The sequence below is a fragment of the Chaetura pelagica genome, unplaced genomic scaffold (assembly GCF_000747805.2).
Source record: "Chaetura pelagica isolate M959 unplaced genomic scaffold, ChaPel_1.0 scaffold3, whole genome shotgun sequence".
Classification (NCBI taxonomy): Eukaryota; Metazoa; Chordata; class Aves; order Apodiformes; family Apodidae; genus Chaetura; species Chaetura pelagica.
The window spans coordinates 15,431,423-15,450,877 of record NW_009952974.1 but is presented as its reverse complement, the minus strand read 5'-3'; the positions used below and the strand labels follow the sequence as shown (position 1 = coordinate 15,450,877).

The 19,455-nt window shown below is 39.5% G+C and overlaps 1 protein-coding gene across 1 annotated transcript in view; it reads right to left on the bottom strand.

The window, feature by feature from the left end:
* UBE2E3 (ubiquitin-conjugating enzyme E2E 3) overlaps positions 1-18,875 on the bottom strand; it is a 55,399-nt gene extending 36,524 nt beyond the window's left edge. Inside the window, exons 1-2 of the mRNA XM_009996190.1 lie at positions 18,676-18,875; positions 16,442-16,492 (exon numbers count right to left, since the gene is read on the bottom strand). Coding sequence (XP_009994492.1) covers positions 16,442-16,492; positions 18,676-18,869 — 245 coding nt within the window. The 5' untranslated portion in view covers positions 18,870-18,875. The remainder of the gene's footprint in view (positions 1-16,441; positions 16,493-18,675) is intronic.
* Between the last annotated feature and the right edge of the window lie 580 nt (positions 18,876-19,455).

The following is a 19,455-nucleotide window of genomic DNA, read 5'->3' as shown; positions in this document are numbered from 1 at the left end:
CTTTCCCTAACCAAAAGCTGCAGTATAACAAAGAGAGATTAAAAAAAAATTATAGGAATATACTTTTAGGCCCACTAGCACCAGTGATATCAAGAAGACAGTTGCACAGCTCTTCATAACTTCAAAACCAATGAACCAGAACTGAGCCCAGTGATACTGACACAACATTTGGAAATAATCCCCTGCAGTGAGAATCACAGAAAAATGGGAAAATACAGAGACATTAATAACTTGTCCCTTCAGTTTAAGCTAATTTCTTATCTCAAATAAAAATATCAAAGTGCTCTAAAACATGCAGATTTTCCTAAAACAAACTCCTTACCCACCTCAACCTCAAACTCCCAACACACACTTCTTATCTAACAACCAGAGCAAAGCGGCACTGCCTTACTGCACCTAAATGAAGCATCAGCCTCTGTACTTGACTTTGCATTAAAAACAGTGTAACAAGAAACTAATAATTACATAATCTTCTTTTACAAAATTATCTTTAATGACTGTGATAGCAACTTAATTAACTCTTGGCAAAGGAAATGAAAAAGCTTAAAGATGAGGTCAGAACTTGCACTTTCAGCTGCCTCCTCAGGAGAAGCATCAAATACGTTGTTTCTGCCTGAAGAACAGCAGTCTCCTAAGGGTAGCCCCAAAAAGAAAAATTAAATCATGATACAAAATTTTCTGAACCCCAGATTAAAAGCAGTATAAGGAGACAATTGCAAGAAGAAAGTGTTTGATCTTCACCTGAGAATTCCACACTACTGCATGTATAAATAGCATATTATAATAGTGAAATATATTAAAGAAGCATAGTCCATACTGCAGCAGACACAGGCACATTACTGCATAGGCTCTGCCAAGTGATGCCTTGTGGCAGCTGAAACAGGGCCAATTCACACTCCCTACAAAAAGAACTTACACACATTTTTCCTGAAAAATGTGAGAAAGGTATGGTCTGCTTTTTCTGACTCAGGGCCACAAAGCAGAAAGACAATAATTAAAAAGGTAAACAAAACAGGAATGAAGATAAAAATCCCAATTTATAAACATAGCTCATCCACTTGCCCCTTGCCCAAATAACCTATGAAATCTCAGTTAAAAAAAAGTTGTTTTTTTTTCATAGGCTTTTATTCTGGCCTGACTGCGAACAGCCAGTTATGAGAATGGCTCTCATGGAATTGTCATCCAAAAAGGAAATGGTCATACACATTAAGGGAAAGTATGATGGAAAACTGTTTCAGGACAAGAAACAAATAAACATTAAAAAGTTTCTTTACAGTATGAGAATATTTGAGGGCTATGAATAAAACTGTGCCAGGCAGAAAAGGAAACACTAAGACAGATAAAGAAGGATAGTGTAGGCAGTTTATTTACACCTACCAGGGAGCATTTCTTGTTATGACTACATTAACTCCATTCAATCTTTGGCCACTAGTAATCAGCTGTAATTGTAAAAGAAACTTTGTCTGCAAATACAAGGAATTATAGGCAAACGTTTTTACACTTCTGGTGCATAGACTAGGAGCTGTGGAAAGGTATGTATCAGTATAATACAGAGCACTATTCTTCCCCACAAAGCAGAATACCCTAGAGAAGATAATATTTTCTGCAAAGTAAATCCTCTCTTTATTTATACCCAGGCATGGTTTCCCAATGTTTACATTTATTCAGCAAGCCAAAAAATTGTTCAGACTTACTTTTTCTTTATATTTCACATTTAGAAAAACAGCAAAGCTATGAGCACCTGGACCATAATTAAATCTATAACTCATCCAGCAGCATGAAGACCAATACACAAATAAATTAAGTCCACCTGCCAGAAGAATTAATAATATTGGGAACAACTTATTGTAGACACCAAAATAGAGAACAGAGAGGTTTTATAGTAAAGCTTCTCTCTTTCAAACTTCACTTAGGAAGATCTTTTTCCCCAAATACCAGTGGCATTTCAGACTCCAACACGAAAACTTCAGAGGTGAGAAAAAGATCAGAGAAACTGACTAACCAAGAGACTGTGAGGCACAATACTGATTAGCACACTCATTTTGAGCGAGGCCACAAGCAGAACATGGCTACCCCATCAGCACACTGGGTCAACACTGTTCTCCCAAGGAGAACGGGGTGCCCATGGCTGGCACTGAGCTGCTAGCTCTGGAGCAGAGCTGGTGCCACTTCAAACAGCACCCCGAATACAGCAAGTAATACACCCACCCTAGGACAGAAGAGTGCAAAGGTGTGTCTCCCTGTCCTGTTCTGCATACAGACTGGATAAAATCCAGGGTCTGGTTTGCACCTCACTTAGAGACTGTAGTTATACACTCCAGCAATTCCAGGATGACTCACGGGGCTTTGCACCGTGCCAGCTGACTTTGTACCAAGCAGAGATGTTGCATATGGAAAGCACAAGCAGCTGCAGCACAGCATCTCACACATGCTGCTTGTCAAGTAATGACATCTACTGCAAAACTAACCAGAACTGACCCCTCTGTTTTGTCATCAGTGACCAACTTCAGAAAAAGATCAACAGAATTCCTCTCAGAATTAACTTTCAGTGCACTGCATGGACTGTTTACAGCATGATTTAGTGTTGCCTTTTTTTATCCTTCAGGATACAAAAGTCAATGGCTCTTTCAAAGTTAACAAATATGGAATGCTTCTGGGCATAAATGGATTTGGACAAAGACTTGGGGCAATATGATCTCTCATAACTACTTGTTCTTCTTCACGCACTTTCAAGAAGCAGAAAATCAAAGTGATATTTCTAGTGGTGCAGCAGTATTGTTCTATCAGCACTCTTATCTCCCCACCTCCTGAAACTAGCTGCTATTACATTGATGGGCAAGTGTCATCTTTGCTGGAAAGCTGCCCAGCCTGGATGGCTGGATGGAGGATTTTAGAGAGGAGGTATCCAGTTTATCTCAGGGGTAGGAAGAGGTACACTCATTGTCTCTTCTTTCTCCTTACTCCCATGTTTAAAAACAAAAATAGAGTGCAAACACAGCTGAGTCTGACAAGCTAGGTAGAGTTTTATTTTACATTTATTCTTCAAATGTCAGAATCTAAATATAGGAGTGAAGAAAAACTAAGGACACCAAATTTCTATGTAACTCACTGCTGCTGGTGAAATTGTAATTTATTTTGTAGTGCATTTGTCAGAAAACAAAACAGAGTTACCAAAACCTCTCTTACAGTTCTGCCTGAACGAAACATCGGCAGTAGTCATTTGCAGAAGGTATAGGTACCCAGAGGGCCTGCCAGCACACAGCCCTCCCTCCCTGCTGGACTCAGGCTATTTCAGTTGGCAGCATTGTGCCAGGGAGCTCACCAGTGCCACGTGCCTACAGCCACATACACCGGGCAGCCAAGAAATCAAAAAAGCCGAGTCGCAAGTTAAAAGATGCATTTTTCCAATGTTACATAGAGCCTAGGTATTTGTGAGGACAGTATTCTGGCTTATGATTTCTAGGCCAGCAAAGCTTTGTCTGCCTCAGAACGCAGAACTCTCCCTCATGCTTAAATGGGATAAAGACCTGGGGAATTTGAAATTTTCTAGTAAAAACTCAGTGTGAAAATGAAAATGTCAGCACCTCACAGTTTCACTTATAATCACTAAACAGAAGCTGCTAGTAAACACATCCACAACACGCTTCCATCTAACTCAATCCTTCCCGTGCTTCAGCTTTTCTCATTAAGTGCCAATCCAGACATGAGCACACAACATACATCTTTAACCTCACTCCATGCAAAGCTGGAGGTGCCACCACACAGATCTAACAAAAATCTGTACATTTTGCATAAGATTCTCCAGCACTTGAATTATGCTGGAGCACAGAACCAGGCCACAGAGACTGGGACATCACTGATGCAGGGCAGCTCCACCTGGCCTCTCCACACTCACCCCTGAAACAAAGCACTGAGACAGAAAACCTCCAAAATGCAAACAATGTAGTTTGTTGCAACCACCAGTTCCCCTTAGGAAAGGGACAGAAAGACACTTTCAGGAGAATCTGAAAACATCTGATGTCTTAACAATTAAGAAGTAAATGCAATTTCTCACTGGTTGTGTCTGAAGGGATAGAAGGCTAAAGGTGAAGAAGGTTAGCTACAGCAGAAGAAACCTTTTCCATCTCTCCACCCAACAACTGCCTAATGAAAAGTGCCTAAAGTAGCAACCCTTTTAACTGTTGCAAGGGAAAAAAAAGCAAACTTCGGGTTTTTCCCCCCTCTTAACATTCTAGTACCTTTTTGAGAATTACTACTGAAAATAGCTTTATGTGTTTGGCAATGACACCTTCAGTGCTATACACTTATGGTTCCACAGAAAAAGCCCAAATCATCTCTCAGGTGCTTCTATCATTTGGCATCAATATGCAGAACCATCTCCTCCTTTTCACCTCCATTAAGCATTACAGACAACAGTAAAGATCACCACCAAACAATGCCAGGCCAAGCTGAGTTTATTAGACCTTCAGCAAATAATTATTTTTAGCTTTATTTAGACATTGTATGTATAGCATAGAAAAAGCACACAAAAGGCAAACAAGTGCAATTCACAGGAAGTAACAGTATCCAGTTCCTTCTCCCCAGATCAGAATTATCAAAGTCTTAACACAGGCATATTCTTACAGAGCTTGCTTTCAGTACAGAACGAAAATAAGACAATCACACAACATATATGCTATTAATACAGCTCACATCTCTATTTCCTCCATCCCTGACCCCATCTTCACTAATTTCTAGTACAGCACACCTGTCATTGCACAGGAATTTTGCCCAGAATGCCCCTTATATCTAACAGAACCACACTGAGGTGTGTAGGCCTACAACAGCAGTTCTAGTATCAACAACCATAAGTAATTATTTTGTTCCTTCTATTTTAACACAAAAAACTCAAGCAGACTTAACAAAAATCAAAGACTTAAAATAATGCTAGTCTACAATGTTACCATGAAAGATAAATAGCCAATCAACACTTGAAAGAAAAATGCATTCACCGCATTTGTTCTCAACTAATCTAGAAAGTAATTGTTTTCTCTACATATTGACCTATTTAAGGTTTAGTACTGTGTATTACCAAGCAAATCTGCTCTCTTATTGCTCTGTTTTGCTGATGTCCCTTTTATTTAAGTAACTTGTTTTTTAAAAAAACAACAACTTACAGTGTGTTTGTCCCGGTGCAAGTAAGTACATCAGCTGTAATTCTGGTTTTCAGTAAGAAAAAAGATGCAAATCCCAGGTTGCTGTTGCAACTCTTCACACTAACCTAGCAATCCCTACACTCTGTGGAAGAACGTGCAGCTAGGCCCTACCTGGCCATATAAAACCTGTATGGATATCATACAAAAGATCTACTCCATATAAGCAAACACTTCTGCACCCGTAGACTGTGATTTAAACAGTTTATCAGGTGAAGAACACCCTCTCAGATCTGATTACTGTTTAATCCCACTTGTAGAATTTAATAGTTGTATAGCATTTCTACTACTTTTGCATAAGAAGTTTCTTAAATCATGCAGAATATGTTTAATATGTAGTAGGTTGTGCTGTGTAACTTAGATCAATTAAATCTGCTTCTGTGGGAATACAGTGCTTGTTACTGTGTTCATTACAAGCTGATTTTAGTCTCTTAAGACATCTCTTTGTTTTTGCTTTATAGGCTAGAAATTAAACCAAATATCTCCCCTCTCCAAGATGTTGAAGTCCAAAACTTTAAACTCAAAACTGGGTTTTGGCATAATGGGTTTGGTTCAACGGACTCTTCAGGTGTCTGCAGAGGGAGATGTGGCTAATCTGCAGTGTCCCATTACAGCTGTAATGTCCCACTACAGGTTTTGCCATCAATATTAATAAAGGAGATACAGATATGCCCTGGGTGTCTATGAACGAGTGAGGATGAGCACTGATGTACAACGATAATACAGAACTCAATGACAAATAACCACCTCTGCACCACTTCACTTGTCCTGTGGATCCTTCAGCCTGGATGAGGTCTCTGATGTTGAGAAACCAGGGAGAAAGAGAAAAGTTAGTTAATGTATGAGCATACCCCAGGCGGTGACTGCACAGTAGGCAAGTCCTTTGTTTGTTAGAAGAGGTGCCTGTGTGCAGGGAGGAATCTGGCTGTCCATTGTCAGCAACAAAAGCTGCAGGTTCACAATAAGAGTCACCCTCAGCCGAACATATCTCCTATTGCATAGCTACTAACCTATTGTAACTCTTTTTTCTTTTATTTCCCCAAACTTACTCTGCTCAAAGCATTTACAGTCAAAATACTCTACTTAAATTGTAAACAAAAACAGCTTTCTGCTGCTAACCTCCTGTTACAGAAAGGAACACACGAATGTTTCCTTCTATTTTCCAGTTGCCCCATGGAATCTGACCTGCTGATGCTATATTGATTTATTCTGTCTTCAATAATTTGATGACTTCCATGTCCAGGCTTCAGGGTGTAGTGATAACCTGAGTTCAAACTTAAACTGCCTCACTGCAGCTTCAAGCTCAATGAACTGACCTGGCATGATTGAGAACACCTAGCTTTCTGCAGCACCCTGTACTGCTGATCTGGTTATGAGGTGGCTTCAGTGCTGGGCATAGCTACCTTTGCTCAAGCTAATATAGCATCCACAAGTCAGGCTGGCTTCACACTGAATGCACACCTTAATTTGCTTACCAATTTCCAGCCCTGCCACTGGAGCTACTTGGAGGGCTTTTGGCAAGGAAGGAACCCACCTCCAAGAAAAACGCATTGTGAATCCTTGAGGCTGGCCTGTAGCTTTGCCATATGCTCTTTGCCTTCGTTGGCTGCTTTCCCAGTGCCTGCACCCTTCTGCATGCCTCAGAGAGGAACTACTGAAGTTTATAGTAGCATTAACTCATCAGCTGGAAACCTGCCAGGCTGCTCACATTTTCACTACAACCTTCTGAGCCCTGACTCCAGGGGGTGCTGAGACAGGATCCATGGTCAGAGGCAGCATGCTATTCAACTGTTTTCTGATGTGCTTGGATCCTTTTGGGGGGTTGTGTGCAGATGCATTAGGGCTTGCATATCTAGTGCAAACTGCCTCTGTGAAGCAGGGAAAAGATGTCCCTTACTCAGTGTTAGAGACACTTATGTGCCTGTGGAATAAGGACAGAGAATACAAGCATAGAGCACATGAAGTGTCAAAAATCAGTATCTACTGCACAACTGTGCTATTAGTTTCTCACAAAGGTGATACACCTCTGGAGAACTGATGACATGTCCATAGCTTATTTCTAGTTAGCAGAACGTGACAACTCTGTACAAGGAAAGTAGGACTGCACCCAAAATGAAAACAAAGCCAAAATGGGAAAACAAACAAAACCCAAACAAAAGCTTAGCTTTCTTATTTAATTGACAACAGGACAAAATCTGTGCACTTCCAGTGATTTTTTTAATAATTGCTGTTACTGCTGTTGCTTGAAATCATAGAACCTGTATATTTCCAGGATTATTATACTACAAAACTCTGATTAAAATAGTTTTCTAATGAGGGAAAAATAACTTCCTGATGCTTTCTTTTAACATTGTAATTTAAATCTGATATCACAGGTACCTTGGTCAAACTATTCCTCAAGAGGTCATTTTTTTCTTAAAGATAGAATCAACCATCTAAACTGCTTCTGCCAGTCATTTGCCTAAACAGTTGTAAAACCCTTTGGTGATGCAGATCTGCCACCTCTGCATCCATGCTCCTCTTATAGATAGATACTGCTCATGTCTAAACTAGGTCTTCATTATGCCAACTTAAGTTGCTCTCCACAACCACCAGACAAGACTAGCAACAATTGCCTTACTGCCTTAGCAGCAACTTTCTTCTACATTCAGAAACTATTATTTCATCCTTTCCTCTAATCTGTATTCTTCCCAGCTAGCCCAAGTCACTTTGCAGCGTTGTGCTTTGAACTAGATAAGGGCTGGCCTTTACCAGTGTGGAACTGAATGGGATGACTTTATATACCATGTCTCCAACACTTTTTTATTATACTCCCGTATTATGACTGCTGTTCTATTTATTTCTCTTTCTGTGACCTAGTGTTGTTGATTCCTGGAAAGTATGTGATTCTCAAGAGTGGCTACACCTTTTCTGAAGAACTGCTCCACATCCAGTCTTTTTTCCCCGTGGATTTACGCAGATGATTATGCCTACTAAAGTGCTGTGCCTTGCAGTTCTCATTACATTCTATTTTTAAGGTCACTTCCTGTATTTGCTTACAACACTTTGCATTCTAGTCCTGTCCTCCGATGTGCCTACAACCCCTTCCTCCCCGCTGATACCTGCAAATGCCATTTTTATGTGCTGTAGTCCAGTATCCATATCAATGATAACATCAGACACTGATTGCAGGATGGTCCTTTACAGACCCTCTCTACAAATTCTTCCAACCTGAAACTGACCCACTGGCAACTCCAGATCACCATGGTATTTCATCAAGGCAATGTCTCCCGTCACTTGTTTCTGAAAGCGATGCTTACAGCAGTAGTTTCAACACTATCAACTGAATCTGTATCTGAGCTCCTAAAAGATCTGGCCAGTCTCTTTTAAAGTGAGTTCTTGAAAATTAACAACTGCTTCAGCCACAGATCTGAACTAGGTAACACTGTAAGTGCAGTCTGCACAGGGAAAATTAATCCAAATTAAAGCAAACAGGCTAGGACTCATTTATCACTAGCAGTTAGTGGCTCAGAGTAAGGCATCAATTTAAAGTTACAGCATAGTTCCTGGCTAGATTGACAGTGTGCATGCTCCTGTCCTAGGTGGCAGCTGGGTGTCCTTGCTCCTGCCTACTTAGCCCTTAACTCAGAAAACATGGTCAAGGTATTTTTCATGATGTCCCTATTATTTGTTTCAAAGTGTTCCACATATAAGCAAATCCTACTTACAGCAGCTCCCAGAAATCTCCACACACGAGTTTTACATGAAGTAGTCCACTAATTTTAAATAAAGGATTTAATGTAGTTTAGCTGATTCTTTTATATTTGTACTTTGTTAATCTGAATTAAAATTAGGTGTCTCAAATCTGTAAAAGTAAAGCGTAAAATCCAAGAGTAACTGGTACACACAGACAAACCAGTCTAATGGGGAAACATTCAGTGTGCCAGGACCTTGCCATACATACTGTTTATCACAAACTATATATGACAGGCAGGCAGTGGTAAGCAATGCATGCTTTGCAAGTAAAAAGGAATATATACACATGGCATACTTTAACCAGTTTTACCACAAAGCCTGAAGGGCTTTTGTACAATTACACAAATGGATATTTGAAAAGCAGATTTGTCCTTAAATCTAAGAACACATTACTTCGTGGTTTTTGCAGATTTTTGCACAACAATGGTTAAAGAACTGTTAAAAAACCCGTCTAGCTCAGGCTCTTCTTTTGTTTCCAGATAAAACTTAGACATAACGAGGGTCAGTTCTCAAACACCAGTAGCTAACTGAAAGGTGTTAGAATTGCTTCTACAACATGAGGGTAGACAGATAGCTATAATTTTTTTTCTTTTTTTCATTTTAACAGTAATGCTAATGAAAACAAGTGAAAGATTTATACAATCTTTTTATTAACACACATTTAAAAGCATGTTAGAGAGCACTATGGTTTTGCTTACACAAAGCCTAACCTGCAAATCTGTAGGCATGAAAACTTACTCCTATGAGTAGACAAGTTGATTTGTGTTGCATAACCCTGTCTTAATTATGCCACTGAGATTACTTGCATGAGAAATTCACTGTGTGGGGGTTGGTAAAAAAAACCTGGTTTATAGCTTGCAAGAGGTCAATACTAGCACAGGGGAAAAAATATTAAGGCATTTTGAGTTAGTGGATCTGTCATCTACTCTCAACTGAAAAGAAAGTAATTTAAATATTCTCACAATTCAATACATGGAGGAATTACAAAGTCTTCCACTGTTGCATTTTTTAAATAAACTCATGTTCAGTATCAGGGTACTATAGTTCTACTTAACACAAGTCTTTTACTGAAACACCTTTTAAAATTTGTTTCATCACTACTCCTTAAGAAGCTTCAGTGGATATTGGCAAACAAGGTAAAAGCCACTACACACATAGAGATGACAGAATCAGGCTGTTACTATCAATGGAGAGAAATACAAAAATAACAGACATCTGATTTCTGTGCTAAATTATACTCCTTTCTACTCGGACCTCAACTATCCTCTTCTAGTAAGAAGTGGGGGGGAAAGAAAGAATGGAAAAAACCTTACTAGAAATAATGGAAGAGGCTGGAAGAAAGCTTAGAAATAGTTCTATATAAATCAAGGCTATTGCTAGATATCTTTAAATCACTGTGAGCCATGGATTTACATTCAGCAACTACCAATGAAAGAATTACTTCAGAAGGAACCATGGAGCTGTTGTTCAGAGCTGGACAATACTAAAAAGTAGTATTTCAACATTTACTTGAGAGCTACTTCAAGCACATTCTTACAAGAGTTGTGAACCCTCTGTTTTATTTTTGTAATTGCAAGCTTCTATAAAGGGAAGGAAGTGTTAGAAATAATCGTGTGGGTTTGTGTTCTCAGAACCATTCTGCAAACTTCAGCTTTCTTTTCTTGTAGCATGCATTTATTGCACTCAGTAGTGAGAAAGTGCAGGGCAGGGAGAGACAATAAAAAGTGTAATATAACTACGACAAGATGCATGATCAAGTAGAGTTCAGTTGATTTCTATGTTTTGTTCATTCAGTTTCAGCACAGGCATTTTTCAAATACTCCTAATATATTTGTCTCTTACATACCTTAATCAAGTTTTCCTTCTATAGGGAACTATTCAGTGTTCACAGCTGGAGTTTCAACTGTAGAGGTGAAAACAAGCAAAACTGACATGTTTTTCTTCTCAGCGAGACTCAGTATTTAGCAATATGAAGTAGTTTGCCCAATAAGAAATTAACAGAATAAACACAAAACTGTGGGACTGTCATTGATCTGAAGTCAACAGCTTGACTGGAAAAAAAAAAAAAAAAGTACATGTGAAGACTTGAGCACACGTTTGTGCTACTCTATAAGGGCCTGGCATTTGGCTGCATTCAGAATATTCTTCCTCCTACTGATTTCAAACAACCAAGAGAACTAATGCCTGGCTTTCACAAAGGAGAGATGGTAACTTATTACACTTCAGAGACAAAGGAATGGATTGACTTATTCATATCCTGGTGTGCCTGACAAAATGCTTTGTGTGAACAATACCTACTCTGAAGGGAGGATGGAAAAATCCAGCAGAGTTAGTTCGAATCACCTATTTAAAACAGTTAAGCAAACGGATTATTTTCCTCACACACCTCCAGACCCCACCCCAGGGAGCACTGTGGAGTAATCACATGAATCTGCTTCACTTACTGACTGGAGTAGTCACCTCCATGGCAGAACTGAAGCAAACCACAGCTGTGCAGTAACATCTTCAACAGGCACAACTGCTAGCAGAGTAAATATTTGCTTATAACCTTACAGTAGACAGAGTATGTTAACAAAAGGAAGGCTTTTCTACCAGCCTGGCTGCAGCACCCTCCTTTCTAACACAGGGCTGCATTAGCTCAAATGCAGTGCTACCTCTGCACAAGGAAGTGCCTGCAGCACCAGCACAATCGCTCATTGCTCCTCATTGTTTCAGACAGCTCAATTGAAAGAGTTTAAATTGCTGGTCTGAAGAATACCTTCACAATATTGCTTTAAATACATACTGCGATGCTTCCCCACTGATGGGGTAATAACCACAGTGAGACAGTTACAAACATCTGGATTCATGGGTCCATAACTAAACCAGTAATAGCATTTGTCTGCCAGGGTTTTGCAGGCATTTTTCTTTGTGTCAGACTCCAGGCCGTGGGGTTGGGTTGGCAACACTCTGCAGGGTAGAATTAGCCCAAGATGTGGCAGTAATGAAAGGGACAAATGCAGTCCTTAGGAAGCAGAAGAATCCTGTACTAAAACAAAACCCCTACATGTCTTGCTCCCATCGTGCTCAGTACACATACATTGGAGTGTAATTTTAAAGTAATTTTAAAATTAACTACTCATAAAATATCAACCTACTTGCAAGACTTGGACAGGCTATGAACAGCAAAAATCTTCAATTGCTAGCACTGCTCAGGGAATGACATTGTATGTATTAGCATACAAGGCCTGAAAAGAAATAGTAATCAAGATAGTAATACCTATTGAGGAAAATAATTTCAACAGACCTATCAGGTCAGGCACTCACTAGCTAGAGAAGGAGACAGAGCAGGGAGCTCTCCCTTGGTAAGAATTACCATTTCCTGGGAGGAACGTTGTCCCTCTGACCAGTGCTCTAAGGCATGTTTTGTCTGGCCTTTTGTTTTGTTTTGTTTTCTTTTAAACTGCTTGCTATCAGATATTTGATCTTTAATTTAACAAAGATAAGAAGTAAAGCCAGCTGTCAGAACAGACTACAAAATGCTTAAATTCTCACACTTGCATAGAAAAGATACACTATTTCAACTCACCTCTTTTAAACCACATGAATTAAGCTCTGAGTGGATACACTGACTGAGGTGTTTGCTTTCATTTCCTACAAAGTTTACACCAAACTGGATTAGTTGTAAAATGGCTTGTAAACTATACACTAAGTTGACATAGGTGTTACTAAATTTACTTAATACTGGGTTGAACTTGAAAAATTTTCCCATGAAGATGAACAATGATTAATTTTGGAATGGAGATGAGGAGGAATGAGGAAAGAAGACAGGTAGTACATAATTTTGCTATTGTGGATCAGCAGGGCAGCCAGGAATAAGGAAAGGAGGCTGCTATTAATCATAGTACCCCTGGGAACAGCCTCACTTGTGCCAGTCCTAAAATCCAGGAAGTACAAGGAGCATCAGCACCAGCTGTGCCCTGGTCCACCTGAGCTGCAACCTCCAAGTTGGGCAATTCAGAACAGCAGCTTCAAATACAACCTTAACTACAGAGCAGTGACCTCTGATCTAAACAGTTTTATGCCATGAACTGAAAATAGCTATTCCAGATATGTCAAACCTATTTAAGAGCATCTCTGCAGCCCAGATTTACCACACATTACGTGCAAGATCTTTGCAGCATTTTCCTGAGAATGTGTAACCGTGAGGTTTGGCACACTTCCATACCTTGAAGTACATACAAGCATTTGGCCATGGTTTGAAATTGAGCTGCCTAGGAGCAATAAGGCCAAGACCTTTTTAGCTTTGCTTTATGCTATTAAAAGCACAAAAGAAATTAAATACAGCACACTGCACTAAGTAGCACAGCTTTGAGTTAAGCCAGCAAAAGCAAGAAAATACAGGATCAGACACCTGTGTCCTCAGTTTACCTATCTGTCCTAGTGCTACAGTGCATGTTGGACAGTATCTGACTCTTCTCCTGGACAGATGAAAGTATGAGGAGAAAGCAGGAGCTGATTTTTCCCCCAACATCTTTAGTGGCTTAAGACCAAATCTAATTTTATTGTTTTTAATGTTCTGTCTTTCTTGGAAATGAAACCGAAATCCCAGGAATTTTTAGTACCTCTGGATGTTAAAGAGTATCATCAGAAAGATACTTAAGTTTTATACGTTGTACCCCAAGATTCAGTTCATATTCACTGCTCACAAACATGCCAACGTGATGCATGACAACACAATTTTTCTTACAGTTCATTGTCCAATGAACATAATCACAAATCAATCTCTACTATTGAGATAAGCAGGCAAAACCCTGCTATTTAGACATTTTTACTGTGCCTGTCATTTTGCTATCCCAGCACCTAAAATAGAAGTTACTGTGCAGCCCAGGCCTGCTCAGCACACCCAGGAACGGGGCTCTCTCAGGGGCTCTGGCATTTTCATAGAACAGATGTTATAGCAATAGATGTGACTATGGGAAATTCAACTGCAGAGGAAATCTAAACCCCTTTGCATGAGAATCACAGTGCAACCAGTCAGTGTCATTTTTAAGTAGTTAAAACAGCCTCAGATGACTCTGATGGAACTTGACTAGGGAGTGACTCCAGGTGCGGTTACACTGGCAGGTGAGAAGTGGCAGCAGCCATCAGTGTTTAACATGATACAGGAGAGCTCAACACACTCTTCAGTATTTGCACTGGATCTTGTTAAAATAACACGTTTTACATGTATCATTATAATTTTTTTTAATTGATAATTTTTATAACCTAAGTAACTCAGTAACCAGAAGGGGTATCAATCTCCAAAAGCATGAGTTGGCAGTTGTGTTCTTGTGAAGCCTGAAACATGTGGACTGCAAATGATAAAGGTGTGCTCTAGAACTGGAGGAGAAACAACTTTACAAAGAACTCCTGACACAAGTTTTTTTATTTCTAAAACACATGTCCAAGTTATACAGGCTTTTAAATGCCTTTCTTTTTTAATTTTTTTTTTTTTTAATTTTAACAAAGTCACTTTCTTTTACAAGAAACACGTAAGTAGCATTCTGCTGCTTGTTGCATGACAAGCAATGGAGAGGTGTCATATGCCTGCTGTGTCAGTCTGTTACCTAACCTGTGCTACTGCACCCTAGAAGAAAGTGCTTTACAAGCTTCAACTGCTCTGTGCATAACACACAGCTGTATTTATACCTTCTGATGAAAGGCTACTTCTAACAAGTAAGCCCCAGTGTAAGGGTGATCCTTCAGGCACCGAAACTCTGTTCAAACTGTTTATCCAGAAAACACAGAATTTTCTGTTACAAAAGCAAATGTCTCTTGTAAATATTTTTGATTTTGCAAAAGGCAAAAATGCACTTGTCATACAGTTACTTTTGAGCAAAAAGGTTAAATTCCTCTTCAAAAACAATTATGGGAAAAAGATCACTTACTTCCTCACGGGCAAAAAAATTATCTTTTACCCTACGCTCTATATAGGAGACAAACTTGAATAATTTTAGACATACTGGGGGGGGTTGTCATAATTCTCTATAACTTTCCTGGGCACCTGGTAGTACCAGCTCACAAGAAAAACTCTCTGCAATACTCTTGTGCTAATAGGAGAGGAACATGCTTTCCCAAGGAACTAAATATCAGACGGACTGTGAGGGGGGAGGGTTCCCTTTCTGAGAGCCAAGCCGCAACTTGCTGTACCCGAAACTGCTACAATTACCTTTTTAGCAACTATAAGCCACCGTACTGGTGTCCTATTTAATTTAAATACTTTCTCTCCTACGTGGCCCCTCCAGGGGTCCAAGTGGACAACACAGGACTAATATAGAATAAGTTATTTAAAACAGTTATTTCAAAGCAAACCAGCACAAAACCACCTGTCCGCCAAAAAGAAACAACCCCAAGCACAGCATACATTTGCTCTCTCGCCCCTGCTGAGGAGAGCCACTGACCCTGCATGCAAATACATCAGACTGCCAGAGGCATTCCCAGGCACAGATCTCAGGGTAAGCACCTTGACCACAAATTCAATGAAACACAGCTTTAGTTAGTCCCTGCTCTCACAGATCATTCACATAGGAGAACAATGCACATTTGTAAGACCAGCACCCAACCTTTCCAAGTGTTCAAAAAACCAAATGATTCCAACACAAAATCAGAAAGCACTTCCAGCATTTTTTTAAACTTGTATGAGGCTTGCTGTTACACATCAGCTATTAATCTGAAGCTGCCTTGCAGTAGGAAATCTTACTGAGAAGTATCGAATGAAAGCAACATTATTTAAATGCAGTTTTACTGCAAATCTGAGTACCAGATGCTCACAGCTAACGACCATTCTTATGTCACCTTTAAACAAAAGTAAAGCATGCAAAAGATTAAAAGAAACTAGCTAGCTATGCTCCAATTTCACTTCCCTGCAGTTCAAGTGCTCCAGTTACAAGTCAGTCCAGTGTACAATCACTTTATTTAATACTAAATTACTCAATCTTGCAAGTTTACAATTTTGTTTTCTAAAACCTAACACAAGTGTCTCCCAAGTTGGGAATATCCTTAAAAATACCTTCTATCAAGAGATTACAACTTTGACCAATAGACATATAAATTTAATGGCAATACTTCAGCTTATCTAGCTGTTAAGCAACACACAAAGAGTATAAAAATCACATACAGTTCTTTACTTCAGAATAAAGCGGTAACTCTATAAACCTGGCACTCAAAAAGCCAGTTCAGAATACTTATAGACATGAAGTTGAAAGCTTCTGCATATTTTGAAGTTCATACAATTAATGTTTCACAAAGGCAGTGAAGAGCTACAAAAACCAAACTGAATACACTTTACTATGTACATCAATCACTAATGACTACACATCCAACATGCAGACAAAACAGCAAACTCCAGTACCAAACATTCCCTGTGCTTGTTCAAGCTGCTGTACGCAATTTTTGTCTAACAGTCACCAGCCATAAACACTAAGTTTCCCACTTGTTATCCTGAGCACATTCATCTCCTACTACCGTCCAGAATTTAAGAAGCCATTACATACCTGCAGTTAGGAGGAGGATCAAGGGTTATTTCAGCTAGCTCCTTCTGGATTCTGTTGGTGAAATGAGAACAGACACAAAGCATTTGAGACAGTCTATAGAATAAATCAGGGAATTACACTGCCCTCTACCACCATGCAGTTAAATGCAAGATTGGCTTTGCCTTCAGTAATGCTAACATGGCTGCTTCCTCTTTGTTCTCAGAGGCATAACCCAAATCCCACAGCTGAGAAACTTTGCAGCTTTTTTCCTGTTCCTCGCTGTATGTAAACAGAACACTTACAACCAAGTTAGGTAGAAATTTCCCACAAGTATTCAGAAAAGTAACTCTTTTTCACATCCGAGCACTTTTTACCAGAGAGATTTTCTTTTCAAGCTAATATGCAAATTAGGCGGGGGGGGGGAGGAGGGGTGCTGCACAGGCAAATGTGACAATGACTTTAAACCAGCACTACAGACCTGTGACTGAGGCTGAAGAAGTGAACCCTGCTGGCAGCAGACACACACCTTTCACAATATTCTACCTACTACACTGCAGTGTGTTTAAAAAGTGAATTTGCAGATCTCTCAGCCTGTCTCTGTTACTGGAATAACCTCTCAGCATCAGCTTTGCTTCTCTCTACACCCTCTGTTGCCTTTCCTCCCCCAGCCTTATACAGTAGCTGTATTTACAGAAAAAGTTATATAATAACTTGAAATAATCTGTGCTTAGCTTTATTCTATTACAACCATTCCAAATGTGTTAAGATCCTGAAGAGAAATACCAAAAACTTTTTTGTCAATTTAATAGTTTTTTTCAGATACATAAGAGATACATAATTTCAAAGGACACATGGTTAAATCTTCTCAAAAATATCAAATAAGATTTCTCTTGAGAAGAAAACCTGTATGACCTCTTGAGAGCAAGACCATGAATTTCATGTGAATAGCACATGTTAAAATGTTAAAATATGAGCTAACAGAAAATGCTCTGCACACCTTTGCACTAGTACCATTAAGTTCAGTCAGACTAATGAACTCTTTGGGATGTACAGAATTAGACTTGCAGCAATTAAGATAAATAAAGGCAAGAGGGGAAAACTTCATCTGGAAAGCCTGCATCTGAGGCTAAAAAAAAAAAGATAAGTTGTAGCAAGTTACAAAGTAATAACAAATGACTACTACATAGAAACTCTGGGACCTTCCTTCGGCCAGTTCTATTTCAAAGGGTTTCTTTAACAAGCTCAAAAATCATTAAAGCCACCCAGTCTTTGCAGCAATTTTAACACATTTTAAAAAGTGCTTACTGAATTTAAGTTCAATACAAAATTACTAAAGTGTTCCTAAAAGTTAGAAATACAGTACTCATGCTGAATAAGCAAAACTTGAAGCTAATAATTTTTCTTGGGACAGGATATATGTAAATGTTGGAAAATCAACTCCAGGGAAAGGCCAGGAAGGTTAAGTTGTACCTCTGAAGACCACTGGAATCAAGGGATTTAAAGTTTGCTTATTTCACACAGATGAACTTGCAGAAAGTTATCAGGGTGCATTTCTTGAGAGCTGGGCTACCAGAAATCTTATACACAAGTAAAAATGCAACAGATGTAACTAAACAAGGTTTCTGGAAATTTTAATACCTAAAGGCAGAGGCTACCTGTAGAACCCCATACTTTGAATCTGCAGATACTAAGGGAGAAGACTCCCCAAGTTTCTCCTGAAAGAACTGCAGATGGAAGCCATTACTTAAAGGTGTGCAAGACTCTCCCATACACTGACATGAAAAGCAACTCCTAAGACCCACAGAAGCCCCTGGGGTTTTGTGACTTCTTTAATTAAAGAGTAGAGCTTGTCATCAGTCTACAGACCACACTAAAACACACCAAGAGGACTCCACCCTATACGAACCAGACATGCAAACCTAACTCTGGAAAACACACCTGAAGCTGACACTCTTCCCCACATTTTTGCAAATATAAAATGTATTTAGGTGCCCCCCCCAACCAGCCTGTAAGTTACCAAGTTCTCAAACAGCTCTTCAAAAGACATGTAACAAGTCTGTGTAATTATTACCCCAATAAGACTTGGATTAATGAAGATACTGCCTGGCAGGCTCCTGACTACAAAAGTGGGTACTTCACCCTTTTCCACACAGCTTTACAAGAAGAAACCCTTCTGCCTTGAAAAGTGGAATGCAAATACTGTGATTCAAAATTCTGTGCAAAAATAGTACAGAATGTTTCATTGTCCCTTTTACCTTTTAGCACTAGTTGATAGCTTAGCAGTAGTTTTGCTGGACAGTTTGGTGTTCTTCTTCTGCTGGGTAGCAGAGGGTTTTCTTTCCTCTTGCTCTTCGGGCTCAGGTGCAGGTGGATCCCTCTGGTCGGCATCTGAACTACCACTGCTGGTACTTGGACTTTCATCGTCTGACCTCTGCCTATCACTGGACATTGTGGGGAACTTTTTTGGGGGGAGGAGAAGAAAAGAGGCAGAGTTAATACAACAGGCAGGACGCTCTCTTGCCGTTCCCCAAGTTCCAGAGAACACCTGAATCAGTGACAACTTAGTTTCATTGCAAAATTAACCAAAATATACTTCTTTGTCTGGTCCCCAAGGGCTTCAGTTTGACAGCTACAAAGAAATATTTACACTCCTGGAAATACAGACATTTCCAATTTTTAAACCCACTCGCATTTTTTTCATACTTCAAACAATATGCCAATTGTTGACTTTGTTCTAAGGCATGAGACAGATTTAGCTGGGTACTTAGGCAATGAACATTAATAACTTATGACACATTGTAAATAACAGACCTCTCTGAAAATGTTTTTTAAAAAGTCACTAATACCCTGTAAATATTTACACTGGAGCAGAGCATTTTATTGGGTCCAAACGCCAGATCCCCCCCTCTCCCCCTCTCTCTGAGAAAATATATTGCCAATAACACTTGGGTTGATTTCAGATGGAAATTCTCACTTGCTCTGTGCATTTAAAGGGCTGGGATAGGGAGGTGGGTGGTTGGGGGGGGGCGAGGGTT